Raw genomic sequence first — 13617 nt, forward strand, 5'->3', positions numbered from 1 at the left:
GGATTGAGGATCTGCTGAATTTGTATCTGTGGGTAGGTAAATGATGTATATATATGCAATGTTCTCTAGTACCACCTTACTTCGAAATCGTCCAAGGGGAGGTAGATTGGTCTTTTCGACAAATTCCAACTTTTTCATCCGCTTAAATGGGATGTACAAGTAAGAAAAGGTCAAAAGACACGTGGTCATCACATGGGTTTCCCTCGTCTCGACCGCAGAGTGACTGTTGAAGATCATCTCCACCCTTGCTTTGTATCTCGATCATACCGATGATTGCCATGCATTAGATCTCACAAAGTCAAGACGCAGCAAGAGCATCACGCAGTCGAGAAAGATGGGAGGTGAGCTTGCGTATTGTGGTCATGTCGTTCTTCAGCTGATTGCTTCCTCCCTCAGTCACCTTTTCTTCATTATGGTCGCGTCTATTTTCGAAACGAGAAACTAAAGTGTTGATACTGGGATTAGACAGTGCTGGCAAAGTGAGTCTATCATGGTCATACTCATTCCTTTCCGTCCCTACTTTTCTTCTATAATTTCCTCAAAGGGATTATACTGAGTCTCTCTCTCGATTCTCTTCAGTCAACGATACTCTATCGGATAACGATGGGTTCCGTCGTAGCTTCCGCACCGACCGTCGGATCCAACCATGAGATATACGATTACAAAGGTGTACGATTCGGCTTGATAGATATAGGTGGACAGACTTCCCTAAGATCAAGTTGGTCGCAGTATTTCCTGGGGACAGAAGCGATTATATTGGTCATTGATTCGAGCGATAGTGCGAGATTGGGTATGGTCAAGCAGGAATTAATGAAATTAGTTGCAGATGAGGTAAGTTCACCATCAACAAAATGGGTCAACGGCTTTATTCGCAAGGTTTTTCAAAAATTGACATTGTCATTGTTTTGTGTAGCAATTGAAAACATCCCTTTTATTGGTGTTGGCGAATAAACAGGATTTACCCATATCACAAGGACGTCTAACACCCGCTCAAGTTTCGGAAGCGTTGGGCCTGACAGATCTGAGAGAGAGGGAATGGCAAATTATGGGATGTAGTGCGTTAACTGGGATAGGATTGTTCGAGGGTATGGATTGGTTAGTGGGTAAACTAGAAGCTAGAGGATAAGAGGTCATATCAAAGATTATAGCCGTTCAAAAGAATGAAAGAAGGGAGTGGAACCAATAGACTAGAAAGTCCATAACGAGTTATCCTTATCCCATTTACGATATTAACGCAATTTCCTCTCTTGATAAGTTTACACGGGCTCGAGTGATTTGCCATTTTTTGGATCTGGAACATGTACGAACTAATGTATGTATAAAATGATATATCATGACATGTAAATTATCGAGATATCATACATGTATCTATGAAGCTACTGTAATCCGTACCTCTACCCATGATATCTTTCGTTTTGCGATGTTCAAAACAATCTAGAAACCACCACTCAGACCTACTCCACTCGTACCTCTTCCGGCTGCGCCTCTACCCAGTCCGAACCACGTTCTCTCACCTCTCCAAACCAATTTACCTACTCTGACCACCTCTCTAGCGAAGATCTCACCGAATCCTAGGAAAACACCGTTCACAAAGGGTAATACGAGATTTATTCCGATAACAGCTAACACCCTTCGGAAAGTCAATTGAGAAGGGTTGAACAAGCTCAAAGTGAGTGAAGGAGGCTGTGAAGGTGGTTGGGGGTGTTGATGATCACCGCCTCGTTTAGAGGATGAAGAAGGAATATTGACAATATCCGATTCTTCAGAGTTCGATTGAGGTCTTGAGACTTCCTCTCCTGATGATCCGGATGGTGAACCACGAGAAAGTTCTTCCCATGCGCCGGAAGTTGCAGAGTGTCTGGATAAGGTTGCTGATTCGGTTGGAGCGGTGGTCTGACTGGCGGGTACGGGGTCTTGGAAGATTGGAGGGATGGGATCGGTAGATCGAGTGGGATCATAGGATAGCTGCGAAAAGGAAGAGTCAGATATATACTAGGACGATGGAAATGAATTTATGTCATTGTGCAACAGGTCCAATAACAAGAGGAGCGAGATCGCCCACTCACAGGCTTGGAAGCTTCCTTCTTCGATTGTTCCTTGCCCGTAGGACCCCTCACATCAGTCTCAGCCGTGGTCTGATCATCACCCTTTTTATCTCCAACAAGTTCCCAAGCTTCTTTTACTTTCTTCTCTCTATCTCCTCCATGTCCTTTTAGACCGCCCTTCTTGCTTTCAGCTTCAGCTTCAAGTTCTTGTTTTAATCTCTGTTCATCTCTCTTTTTCTTCTCTTCCGCCAATTTGGCTTTTTTCTCCTTTTCCAACTCTTCTTTCATCTTCCTCTCGGCATCTGCATTTTCCTTTTCGATCCTTTGTCTAGTTTTCAGAGCCTTCTCTCTCGCGATGGAAGATTCAGCTTGCCATTCTCTGGTGTATCCCTCCAAGGTATCTTTCCACTCTGCCATTCCCTCGATAGGCTCCGAAGTGGCCGCGACGGTCTCTTCGGGGATAGCAGTGGGTTCATGAGCTGAGTCACTGCCCTTAGCGGGTGGGGGAGGGGGTGGTGGAAGGTTGAATGACGATTCAAGGGCGGACTGTGAATCACCAGTGTCATTAGCTTTCAATCGTTCTTTGAGGGGAGGATCGAATGAACAAGCAAATCCGAAGCACTCACACCTAGGCTGTCTTCTAAGTTTCCACTCATTTCTACAGTTTCTAATTCCTTTTCAGCTTCTGCTCTTGTATCGGACATGAGTGTATGCCAGTGAGGAGTGAGATGGTCTTGAATGGGGTATGGATGGGATCGATTGTGAGAGGTGTGTGAATGACGTTAAATTCACTTTTTTTTGGGTACGAGCTGTTGAATTATCTGGAATTGAGCATGGCACGCAATCGAACCAGAGTCCGTCCGATGCGGGGTCTCCACAGCATCCATCTATTCGGATATCAACCTGGGTGGAGGCAGGACAGTCGAACAGCATACGAGTAATATCAACAACGGAAAAAGAAGAGCACAGCATAAGATCATCCCTCATCCCTCATCAGTCATCATTCGATCGTATAATAGCATCACAGATCATATGAAAGTGTACATATAAAGTACCGATCTGACTTCCCTCCCAGCACAGAGACAAACAGACCTGTTAGCGCAATGTCAACTTGTCCAGTCTGTGGTGAAGTGCAAAACGCCGACCAAGGTGCTTTCGCCTATCATGTAAACTCGCATTTCGAAGCTGGACCATCAACACCCGCACCCCCTATCAACACATCCCAGGAGAAGCCTACAATGCACAAAGCAGGAGTAAAGTGAGCTTACTTACACGGACACATGTTCATGGATCTAGCTGACTTTTGTCTCAGCAACGAGTCAGATACATGTCCAATATGTGATTTCCCACTATCGTTCCTCTCGCCTACCGAAGCTCAGACCCACGTCAACGGGTGTCTGGATGGACCACCCTTGTCTCCCCAAGCATCGCTCAAACGACGTCGGTCAATAGCATCTATCAGAGATGACGAGGAAGAACTGGATCTGGATTATGATTTTACAGTCAATACCACTTCGAGCTTACAGAATAGAAGGGATGAACAGGCGGATGATGAAGGGTGGGATGGACCGGCTAGACCTGGAGGATGGATGGATTGGACGGGAAGGAAGGTGGAAAGAGGTGATCAGTGGTAAGTCATATCACGGATCAAATTCTAATAAGACAGTGGGAGGAAGCAGGATAACTGATGTAGGAGAACAGGTGGGATCCTATCAGTGGCTCGACTGCGGATATACCAAGTAATTTCTCACCTGGTGAGCTGATTGAGCAATGATGAGGACTCCATCGAAAGCATAGCTCACGTTCCATCTTAGGTGTCATACCAATCCTCGCTCAGACATTACGGAAAGCTTCTCATCACGGTATAACCCGACAAGCAGTCCTATGCAGGGATATAACGCATATCAAGGGAATATGGAAATTCGATATGGGTAAGCCTGCTTACATACATCTCCTCTAACCATATCACTTCCACAGGCATATATTTACACTGATCTATTCGTGGTATTGATAGGATGGGGCTGTGGATATCGAAATGCTCTAATGTCAATATCCTCCTTACTCTCTATACCGACTTATCAGCCAATATTCGATAGGCAGAATAACGGTGCAGAGCTTGGCGTGAGGAGGGTACAAGGATGGATACAAGAGGCTTGGGAAGAAGGGTACGATCCGGAAGGTAAAAAGCAATTAAAGGGTAAGATATTAGGTACGAGGAAATGGATTGGTCCGTCCGGTAAGTGATCATTCTGCTATGGTTGTCGCGATGTTCTTAATTGGCGAAGGATGTAGCTGATTAGATCGATAACCTAATAGATTTATATGCCATGTTTACGTACAAGGGTATACCGTGAGTCAGCTGCTCTATGCAGGTTGAAGTCAAACTGTCAGACAGCTGATGACATTCCGATAATGCCCATGCATTGCTACAGATGCGAATTATGTGAGCTATATCATTTTGTGCAGTCATCACAGTATACAGATAGCCTACGAAATGTTTAGACGATTTCCCCAAACCAAAAGATACGAAAGATGGATCTAGGACTGCACATATAGCATTGCAGAGATGGGTTAAAGCGTATTTTGTGGGTTTCTGAGCTGTTTTATGGTAGATATCTTGCTGATCACCGGCATACATCTACCTAGTCGGATGGAAACGAACACCAGTTCAATGGAGATAGCAGATCCGCTTTCGACGTCTTGATGCGTACCCAAGATGGAGGAGTCGGGAGGGGCGAGGTGATCAGAACATCCAAGAAATTCCCACTTATCCTTCAGGTGAGCTACGCAATTCCCTTCGAGGATAATACGCTGAAGCTCATAAACATCCTTTTGTCTAGCACTCTGGCCACTCAAGGACCATTATAGGGTACGAAGAGAATTCAAGGGGTGATATCAATTTGTTGCTGTTTGATCCAGGAAGGTAAATGATATCATCCTATCCAATTGTGATCGCCTTTCTTGCCCACTGACTCGTCATTATCGTTCGATAAGATCGATGCCTAAGGATATCCGATCTACAGCCATATCTTCTCTCTCTCAAACTCGTCATCTACCCTCGTCCTCACAATCACCACAAATACATACCGACCACTCTACCTCTTCATCGTTTAGACCTAACATACTTAAAAAGCGATCATCATCCATTTCAGCCACGCACGAACCTGCTCGACCATTCTCCCCTCCCTATACGAATGGACGAGCAGAGATTGATTATTCTACGAGTCAATTTAACCTTAACCTTAACTTATCGCATGAGGATCAAGCCAGTCATCCGAGAGGTGGAGTCACCCTTCCACATCCAAAGTTGGAGGACGATGAGGAAATTAGTTCGAGTGGCTGGGTACGTAAGAAATTATCAAAAGTGAAACCGACTACCTCAAAAGAAGGGGGAGCAGAAGGATTGGATGTCATTAGAACTTTGAATTATTTCAGGGTGAATCTGAGTAACTTATCGAAACATACTGAATATCAAGTGTTGGCTTTTACAGGACAAGGTGTATTGGATTTGTGTGAGAGGGAGAGGAGGAAATTGGTTAGTAGTACTGTTGTTAGGGCGTAGTCAAGTATTTTCATCAATACAAAGTATGTACCTTTTGGACTACTGATACAGTTTCGGTAGTACTTTCATTATGAGACGTTCGGTGGTATCTTGTATATATATTATCTGATATATAATCATGTTGTACGCATGCAATCAGTTTCCTGATATTACAGATCTGAACACTCTAAAAGATGTATTCAGAATATCCTCTACTGGTGGTTGATTCTGGATGCGGTCCTATGTGAATGGGATCTTACTATCGAAGGGTGAAGAAGCATCGAGATATGACATATAGTAACATGTCATACGCAAGTTGAAAAAGAAAATTAAATGCATTGGTTCAGGATCCAGTCATTCATCATTTGTTATCGTTCATTGTATCATGACATGCGAAATATAGATCAACAGCAGAGAGAGAGAAAAAAACAGTATAAATGGACAGTGAAGCGAAGCAGGCATCTAGCCCCATTTGCTCTGTAATTGTAATGTAATGTATTGTATATTTGATTCTTTCTTTTCTTTTCTTTGTCAATCAAATCCCCTTCTTGCCTGTATCCACCATTATCAGCCTCCTCATGGATAGTCTAGACTAAGTGCCATACTGATTTCTCCTCGCACCTCCATATCTAGGACTTCCACTTCCCCCTTGATTACCAAACGGACTTTGACCCGTTTGACCCGTGGTATTATTCGAACCATAAGGACCTGAATAACTTGCTCTTGCCTGATGTCCACCTGCCCCTCCCCCTCCTCCGGAGGAATAACTCGCATTACCATAAGAAGGTTGTAAGGGAGTATACATCATTCCCATCCCATTATTATCTCTCGAATCTCCAAATGCATCGAAACTGCCAGCTGCAGAAGCAGAATTAGGATTGGCGTTGGAAGTAGCAGCCGGTGGAGGATAGGTAGGAAGACCCGTCGTATTTCCACTATAGGAAGTTCGATGATGATGTGGTGAAGGATCATATTCCCTTCTTGTAGACGAACCATACTCTGTATTATTGTTGGTAGGTGGAGATACGCCTATATGAGGCTGCATTTGATAATTTTGATTTCCAGATAAACTAGGATGCGTCCTATGATTTCCATGTCCATGGCCTAGACTTTGACTTTGTTGATGATGATGATGAGTAGAATACGCATTACCAGGCATTAACCAATTCCCACCACCTGATGAACCAGCCAATTCAGCTTGTTCTTGGAGATATTCCAATTGAGGATAAGAAGCATTATGCAAGGACGATTGTTTTTGATGTCCTTGTTGTCTCTTCTCCCATTCTCTGGTGAAATCATCACGGTTCATCACCGGAGTGAGCGAGTTTCTAGTCCCAGAGGGATCTTGAGCGCTGAATTGGACTAGTCTGGCCAAAGCAGGTGGGATAGCATCCATCTGATTGATGGTATTTGCTCTGTTGCGCGTAGCAGGGTAATACGAATTGGGCGGTGGATTGGTGGTAGACAAGTTCATGGCATTAGATGTGTTGCCAGGTTGACGTAGCTGAGCATGTGAAGTGGATGAATTGAGAGACGGAACGCGCTGCTGTTGGTATGATGCTTGAATTGGTGGCATCTGCCATTGACCTGAAGGCTGCCTTTGACTTTGCTGAGCGGGCATTTGTTGACTGGGTATACGATGCCCTTGACCATAGACTTGTTGTTGAGATTGTTGCATATCGTATCCAGGCGAGAAAGGTCCAGGTCGAGGTGCATTGGCGGCACTCTGCACTTGAGCGGTATACGATTGATGTTGAGCAAGTTGCTGATTATACGAGGCTGCATCGGAGTAGATTCGTTGCGCCCGAGTGGGAGTGGGATTTTGCACGAGACCACCATACTTCTTGCTGGATGAAGGCGATGCTGCAGTCTTCTCTGATGATGATGGCTGCGACGATGTTCGACTGGTAGGCGCCGTGGGCTATAACAAGCATTGTCAGCGATCTGGCTCAATCTGAGCATAGCTGTCGAGGCTTACCTGGAATGGCCCAGTGAACTTCTCTCCGGTGATGAAAGGGTGTTTAGCAGCTTGCTGAGGCGACCATCGTTTGATTGGATCCATGTTTAGCAGACCTTCGGCGAAATCGACAAAGGCTCTTCTCATAGCCATTTCTGCAATATTCACCTGTTAGATACATTGCATGATTTTGGCAATCATTATTGGACTCACCTTTATCGATGTCAGACTGTTTAGCACCTCTTTTACTGAAAGAATACTCCATGATGATATCTTTCAATTTGGTCTGTTTGAAGTACTGCTTGGAAGGTTGTTCATCCGTTCGGTGTTCAGATGCATATTGTTGCATCGATTTGAGCTTGTATACTTTCCGACCATAAGCATCGGTAGAAGTGTTGAAGAATTCGTGGGTTTGTTTTCCAACTTCCAGTAAGTGTGTAGGTGGGGTACTGTCGAAATCAAGGGTGAATCAGCAATTAGGTCACACAGGAGTATGATGGCTGGTGACTCACCCCAACATGTCGACTATCCTGGATAGCTGATTATATTCACTTGTACCAGGGAACAGTGGCAATCCCAAGAACAATTCTACCACAATACATCCCAAGGACCACATATCGATGGCAGTTGAGTATGGTAAACCTAATAAAACTTCGGGTGATCGATAGAACCTTGATTGAATATATGTATATACAGTTTGCATTTCATGACAGGCTGAACCGAAATCGATAATCTTGATCTGAGGGGATTGAAGGCTATCGGATCGAGGACATCAGCTCGTGTTTGAGATGGACAGAGAATAGTATTTTACAAGTTACAATCAAAAGGCGATGATGATCGAGGATGAACACAGTGAACCATGTGAAAGAGAGTCTATTGGAATACGTTGGAAGAATCAACTCACGATTTCAACAATATATTCTCAGGCTTCAAATCACAATGAATCAATCTCGCATCTTTTAACACCGTAAGGCAATCCAACATCTGCCCTGTGAAGACTTTCACCAATTGCGTACTTAATCCTTTGAATTGATTCTGCTTGATGAGTTCGTACAAGTTTGAAGATAAACATTCGAATACCAGACATAAATGGTTCTTGTGGGTGAAAGAATCGTGCATCCTTAGGATATGATGACGATCGTTCGGGTCATGTTGGTTGTTCAACTAATATCGATCAAAGCCATCCATCAGCAATGTTTAAAGAGGAAAAATAAAATGAAGACGACATACCAACTCTAAAATAGCCACTTCCATCTTACTCTGCTGCAAGTATGCAGGTTTATTCTTCACCACTTTAACAGCTACGATCTCGTGCGTACGCATATTCTGACATTTCACTACTTGTCCGAAAGTTCCTTGACCCAATACGTCGAGGATGAGGTATCTACAACATGACATCCCATGATCAGCCTCCATGTCAATAGCTCAAAGGATATTGCCGCAAGGTCAAAACTCACCTATCACCACCATGTTCACCGCCCAATACATCATTCACATACAGGATATAATCCCAATCCTCATTATCTGCTCCATCGTTATGCACAGGTTTACTAGGCTTCGTCAAGACCCTTCTGGGATTATCCGATGTTTCATACCGGAAAGATGGATTACATAGATTGTAAGTCTGTGGTAGAGCTGTCGTGAGGCATTTGAGGGGCTACAAAAAAGGGACAGATGATACATTATCAGTGATGAACTATTTACTATACTGTGGCGATTCCAGATACTGTCTCACTTACACTAAGATATTTCCCTGGAGCATCCGGATCCGCTCTCCTACCATTCGGCTGAGCATTCACTACAGGCTTCAAATCCGACCAATCGTGAATATCTCTCAAGCCCGACCTAGAGGGTGTATCCCTCTTACCGTCCCTTGAAGGTAAAGCGCCTCTTGAAGGGGCAAGTTCGTACTTCCCAGCGGGGGTAACAGGCTGACTGGCGGGGTATAATTGGTTAGACATCGATGCTCTACTGGTTGATGGAGGTGGTCTTCCTCCAACGGGAGAAGCGACCGGTCGGTTGGAGGAGGAAGAAGCTGTAGGTGGTGGAGGGTTGTTCCAACTCCTAGGTGAAGTAGGTAAATTCGCAACTTGAGGCGGCGGTGGTATACTTGGTGATTGCGAATTGGAAAATGCCGCTGTCGATGTGGATACATCATAAGGATTCAATAGTGGTGAAGAGAGGCTTGGACTTTCCACTCCACCACTCAATGGAGCAGGTTTGGCGAATGGCGAGAGTTGATCTGAAGTTTTAGATTGGTATGAACCGGTTGATGACATTCGCTGATTGATTGATGGTCGTCTATAATCCGTCCAATGACTTTGATCTGAGGAGGCAGCAGATGTAGGTCCGGGATCAGATCCTTTAGGTATATATGGATTGTTGGATTGGTATGCTGAGCTCGATTCGTTGGTAGCTTGTTGTTGTTGACGAAGTGCATGAGCAGGTACAGGAGGAGGATTCATGGATGTATTGCTTGAATAAGGTTTACTGGGAGACATGACTATATCCCTACTTTGCTGAGCTTGTTGGGGTTGTCCAGAGTATCCATGATAACTCTGTCTTTGAGCTTGAGCGTTGTTGGAATAGTTGCCTGACCAGTTGGATGATGAGGAAGCTACTGATGGTATGGTGGGTAAACCGCCAGGATTGATATTATCGCTTACATCCATATTACCAAATCCACTTTCCACATCATCTGATCTATATGCAAAAGGGTCCTTCTTCCTTGATCCTCCCAATGATGCGCTTCTTCCGAGGTAGCTGTGTGAGTGCGAGTTAGAAGGAGCCGAGGAAGGAGGTGGCATCAATTCATCCGAAGTTGGCTGATGATGCTGAGGAAATGGTATCGATCCGTATGGTATAGCATTCTGATTAGGTCTCTGCGAGTTCGGTATAGGCGGCATACCCCCTCCGGTGGTGGGCACTCTAGGCGAAGCTGAGAAGGGGGAAGAGAGTATCCCTCCGGTATAGCTGGCCTGATTATTGCGATGAGCGGAAGCAGGTGGAGGAGGGGGGATCTGAGGTGGTCCATCTATGTTTGTCCTGATTGGAGGTAAGGTCGACCCTCCAGCAGCAGATGGATGATGGTTGAAAAGAGGTAAAGAGAATGGGTCGTCTTCCATCTTGGAGTAATCGTGATACGAGGAAGGACGAGACATGGACGGCGACAATCAGCTGAAAGGGAAAGTGGAAGGGAAGGATTGGAAAGGCTGCCCTGTCTCTTCTTTGGAGCGAATGTTAATTCGTTGATGGACGAGACGTAAGAGACTGCGATGAAATGAGATGGTGAGTGGAGGATAGGTTGAGGAGACGGAGGAAAATCGATGCCCCGTCTAAGATTTGCAGCGTTACGAATGTCCGGGAAGACTGAAACCTGCAATACCAAGACAATCACGGTCAGCTCGGTGATTGATGCTGCAGCAAAGATCATAAGACTAAGATCACAGAGGCGAGGCAGACTCACCTGGTTCCCCTATCTGGATGTCAGATTACACAGCTGTTAAGGTGTAGCTTCCTCTTCTTCCTCGCTCGCTTCTGATGGATCAACGTCGCAGTAAGATGATAGGGGTGAGTCGCGGAAATGGGGAGTGCGACAGTCAGGTAAGTTGACTGCTGATCACTCGTTTCGATGCTGCTTTTCTAGGATATGTATACGTCCATGTAGCTGTGGCTACTCTGGGGTGGTGATGAGGTAGAGAAGTAAATCAAGTGCTATATGCTTTGTACTGAATGTATGGTGTATGTATGGTGCGGTAAGATGCACCTCATACGCGTGCTGCAGTGATTGAGTGAGTGAGTGACGTTGTGCTACATCTACTCGAGTAAACCGATCGGACCCTTGAATTCGTGGCACAATCTCATACAGTACACCCCATACATCTCCTTTCATCCATCCTCATCATTCTCAGAGTCATACCTCATCATGCACACAGATAACACAAGTAGCATAATCTCACAAACCAATCCCAGCAGGCGACAAGTCATTTCTTGAAAAATGCATCCGGAGGAATCACAGTAACAAATAAACAATCTTTTCATCGTTGTACCTTTTCTCTTCATCTAAAGTTTCATTATTACAACTTTTCAACTACTTCATCGCCTAAACGGGATGCTCGGCTTAATCACCTCTTCCTAACTTATCCAAAGCTCTGACACCTTGCTCATCCCATTCCTCTTTCGTCACCCAGAACGCCTCTTTGTCTTTCATGATATCAGCCAACACGGCTCCACCTAAGAACACCATGTGTTTTCTTCTTGGGGGGTCTTCGATTCGGATCTTGAAGTTCTGTTGAACAAGTGAATGGCCAGGTCAGATCGTACTCCCCGATTTTGTTCACGCCAGTGCTATCGGCAGACGAGGACACTTACAGATAATCTAGAAGCATCACCACCCAACACCCTGGTAAGGTACAATTGTTTCATCTCTTTCTCCAATCTTGATGGGAAACCGGGGTACATCGAAGATCCACCAGAAAGTACGATGTGCTTATACAATTCTGATCGAGTATCCACCGCAGCTTGCTGGATAGTCTGGAAAAGGAGTTCTAGAGAGAAGCAAAAATCAGCAGCTAGTCAACATGTATTGCGAGGTACCCACCTGCTACACCAGGTTGTTCGACATCGACCAGATGAGGTTGGAACATGCATTCGGGAGCTTCGTATCTTTCCGAACCGACTTTGATGACTCGACCGTCTGGGAGCTGCGAGTACAATACACCGTATGAGTAATAGGCTCATATGTATCATCTTCAGCGAATCAAACCGTCTCGATTTTCGGAACGTTCTACCATTACCTTCTTCTATATCATTTCCTACGATACACCTTGCATGACCCAATCTATTCCATCTCCATATTCATCTGTCCTCCTATTGCTGGAAGATTCAACTCACCGTATAATTCTCCACCAAGACTGTCGTCTCCTCCCCCAATTTCTTATCACTCTCCAAATCGTAACTCGTAAAGCACAAAGCCTCCTTGATTCCTCTAACAGTTTCGAAATCCGCTGTTCTCTCAAATGCGTATCCTCTCATCAACAATAATTTGATCAAGTACCTGGTAACATCTCTTCCTGCCACGTCTAGTCTTCTGGTCAAGTGGGGAAGGGCGAATCCATCGTATACTGGTACGATGTGGGTGACACCGTCTCCTGAATCGACGACTACTCCTGTTTGGAGACCTACGAAATCCAGCGAATTAGCGTTGCTTCATTTCAGGAATAAATGTGGAAAAAGGCAAATGGATGATTCGAGTGGGCGTTGACTTTCCCTTGAAGGGTAGTCTGCGACATGAATGTATAAAGATGAAATGTCTGATATTGGGGTACAGTCCCACTCACCCTGAGCATACAACGTCAATACCGCCTGAATAGCCACGTAAATCCCTCCAAATCCATACTGTTCAAACATCACCTCTGCCATCTTATGTCTATTCACTTTAGGGTTCATTGGAGGTTCAGTCAACAGTACCTTCCTACCTCTAGGATCGATCTGAAGCTTCTCTTGGAAAGTGTAATCCCATAAATGACCCATATCCTCCCAGTTCTTCACTATACCATGTTCCATCGGTTGACTGACTTGCAAGAAACTTCTAAATTCGGACGCTTCATCACCAACCATTATATCTTTGATTTGAGATGTGCCGAGTCGTTCTTCCGCTCGAAGGATGGGTCGACCGACGACTGAGGGGAACACTGGGGAGCATAAGGATGTCAGCTATGTCCATCTCTATGTCTAGTCGCGTATGATAACCTGAGCGCCTGATGTGATAGATCCAGTATATTATATACACCGTGATAGCAACAGACATATAGCTGCACTTCTTGACCTTGAAAACACACTTACCAAATTCTGGAAAGTTGGATCCTGCATAACCACATTTTACGAACTATCTCATATATTATCAGCTACAAGTTACCATTTCCTCACTAGCTGAAGTGGTTGATTACTCACACCAGTACCATTGTCCACGACGAGGGGGACTGAAGGGTCCATTGTAAGTTAAGAGCGATGAGTGAAGTAATAAGATCTAAAGTGACGCGATGGTCTGATGCAGTCTTCTTTCAAGTCGAGGG

At 44.8% G+C, this 13617-nt stretch overlaps 5 protein-coding genes across 5 annotated transcripts; 2 read left to right on the top strand and 3 right to left on the bottom strand.

Moving 5' to 3' along the window:
* Positions 1–334: 334 nt before the first annotated feature.
* L199_005272 (uncharacterized protein) lies at positions 335–1126 on the top strand (the record flags this gene model as incomplete). The annotated part of the gene is made up of 4 exons (XM_064890984.1): positions 335–341; positions 397–479; positions 580–831; positions 914–1126. 4 exons carry the CDS (start codon positions 335–337, stop codon positions 1124–1126), a joined length of 555 nt encoding a protein of 184 aa, XP_064747056.1.
* A 308-nt stretch (positions 1127–1434) lies between these two features.
* On the bottom strand, positions 1435–2749 carry L199_005273 (uncharacterized protein; the record flags this gene model as incomplete). The annotated part of the gene is made up of 3 exons (XM_064890985.1): positions 1435–1965; positions 2067–2591; positions 2672–2749. 3 exons carry the CDS (start codon positions 2747–2749, stop codon positions 1435–1437), a joined length of 1134 nt encoding a protein of 377 aa, XP_064747057.1.
* A 399-nt stretch (positions 2750–3148) lies between these two features.
* Positions 3149–5607, top strand: L199_005274 (uncharacterized protein; the record flags this gene model as incomplete). The annotated part of the gene is made up of 11 exons (XM_064890986.1): positions 3149–3303; positions 3358–3675; positions 3747–3799; positions 3860–3976; positions 4060–4281; positions 4362–4395; positions 4478–4488; positions 4548–4630; positions 4692–4823; positions 4886–4968; positions 5040–5607. 11 exons carry the CDS (start codon positions 3149–3151, stop codon positions 5605–5607), a joined length of 1776 nt encoding a protein of 591 aa, XP_064747058.1.
* Positions 5608–6178: 571 nt separating this feature from the next.
* On the bottom strand, positions 6179–10668 carry L199_005275 (uncharacterized protein; the record flags this gene model as incomplete). The annotated part of the gene is made up of 8 exons (XM_064890987.1): positions 6179–7507; positions 7565–7698; positions 7757–7992; positions 8056–8298; positions 8448–8707; positions 8774–8927; positions 9001–9200; positions 9283–10668. The coding sequence occupies 8 exons, from the start codon at positions 10666–10668 to the stop codon at positions 6179–6181; spliced, it is 3942 nt and encodes a 1313-aa protein (XP_064747059.1).
* A 995-nt stretch (positions 10669–11663) lies between these two features.
* On the bottom strand, positions 11664–13537 carry L199_005276 (uncharacterized protein; the record flags this gene model as incomplete). Its single annotated transcript, XM_064890988.1, has 7 exons — positions 11664–11831; positions 11915–12090; positions 12144–12246; positions 12437–12723; positions 12883–13236; positions 13388–13430; positions 13496–13537. 7 exons carry the CDS (start codon positions 13535–13537, stop codon positions 11664–11666), a joined length of 1173 nt encoding a protein of 390 aa, XP_064747060.1.
* Between the last annotated feature and the right edge of the window lie 80 nt (positions 13538–13617).

This window comes from Kwoniella botswanensis, chromosome 1, assembly GCF_036426115.1.
Source record: "Kwoniella botswanensis chromosome 1, complete sequence".
Taxonomy (NCBI): domain Eukaryota; kingdom Fungi; phylum Basidiomycota; class Tremellomycetes; order Tremellales; family Cryptococcaceae; genus Kwoniella; species Kwoniella botswanensis.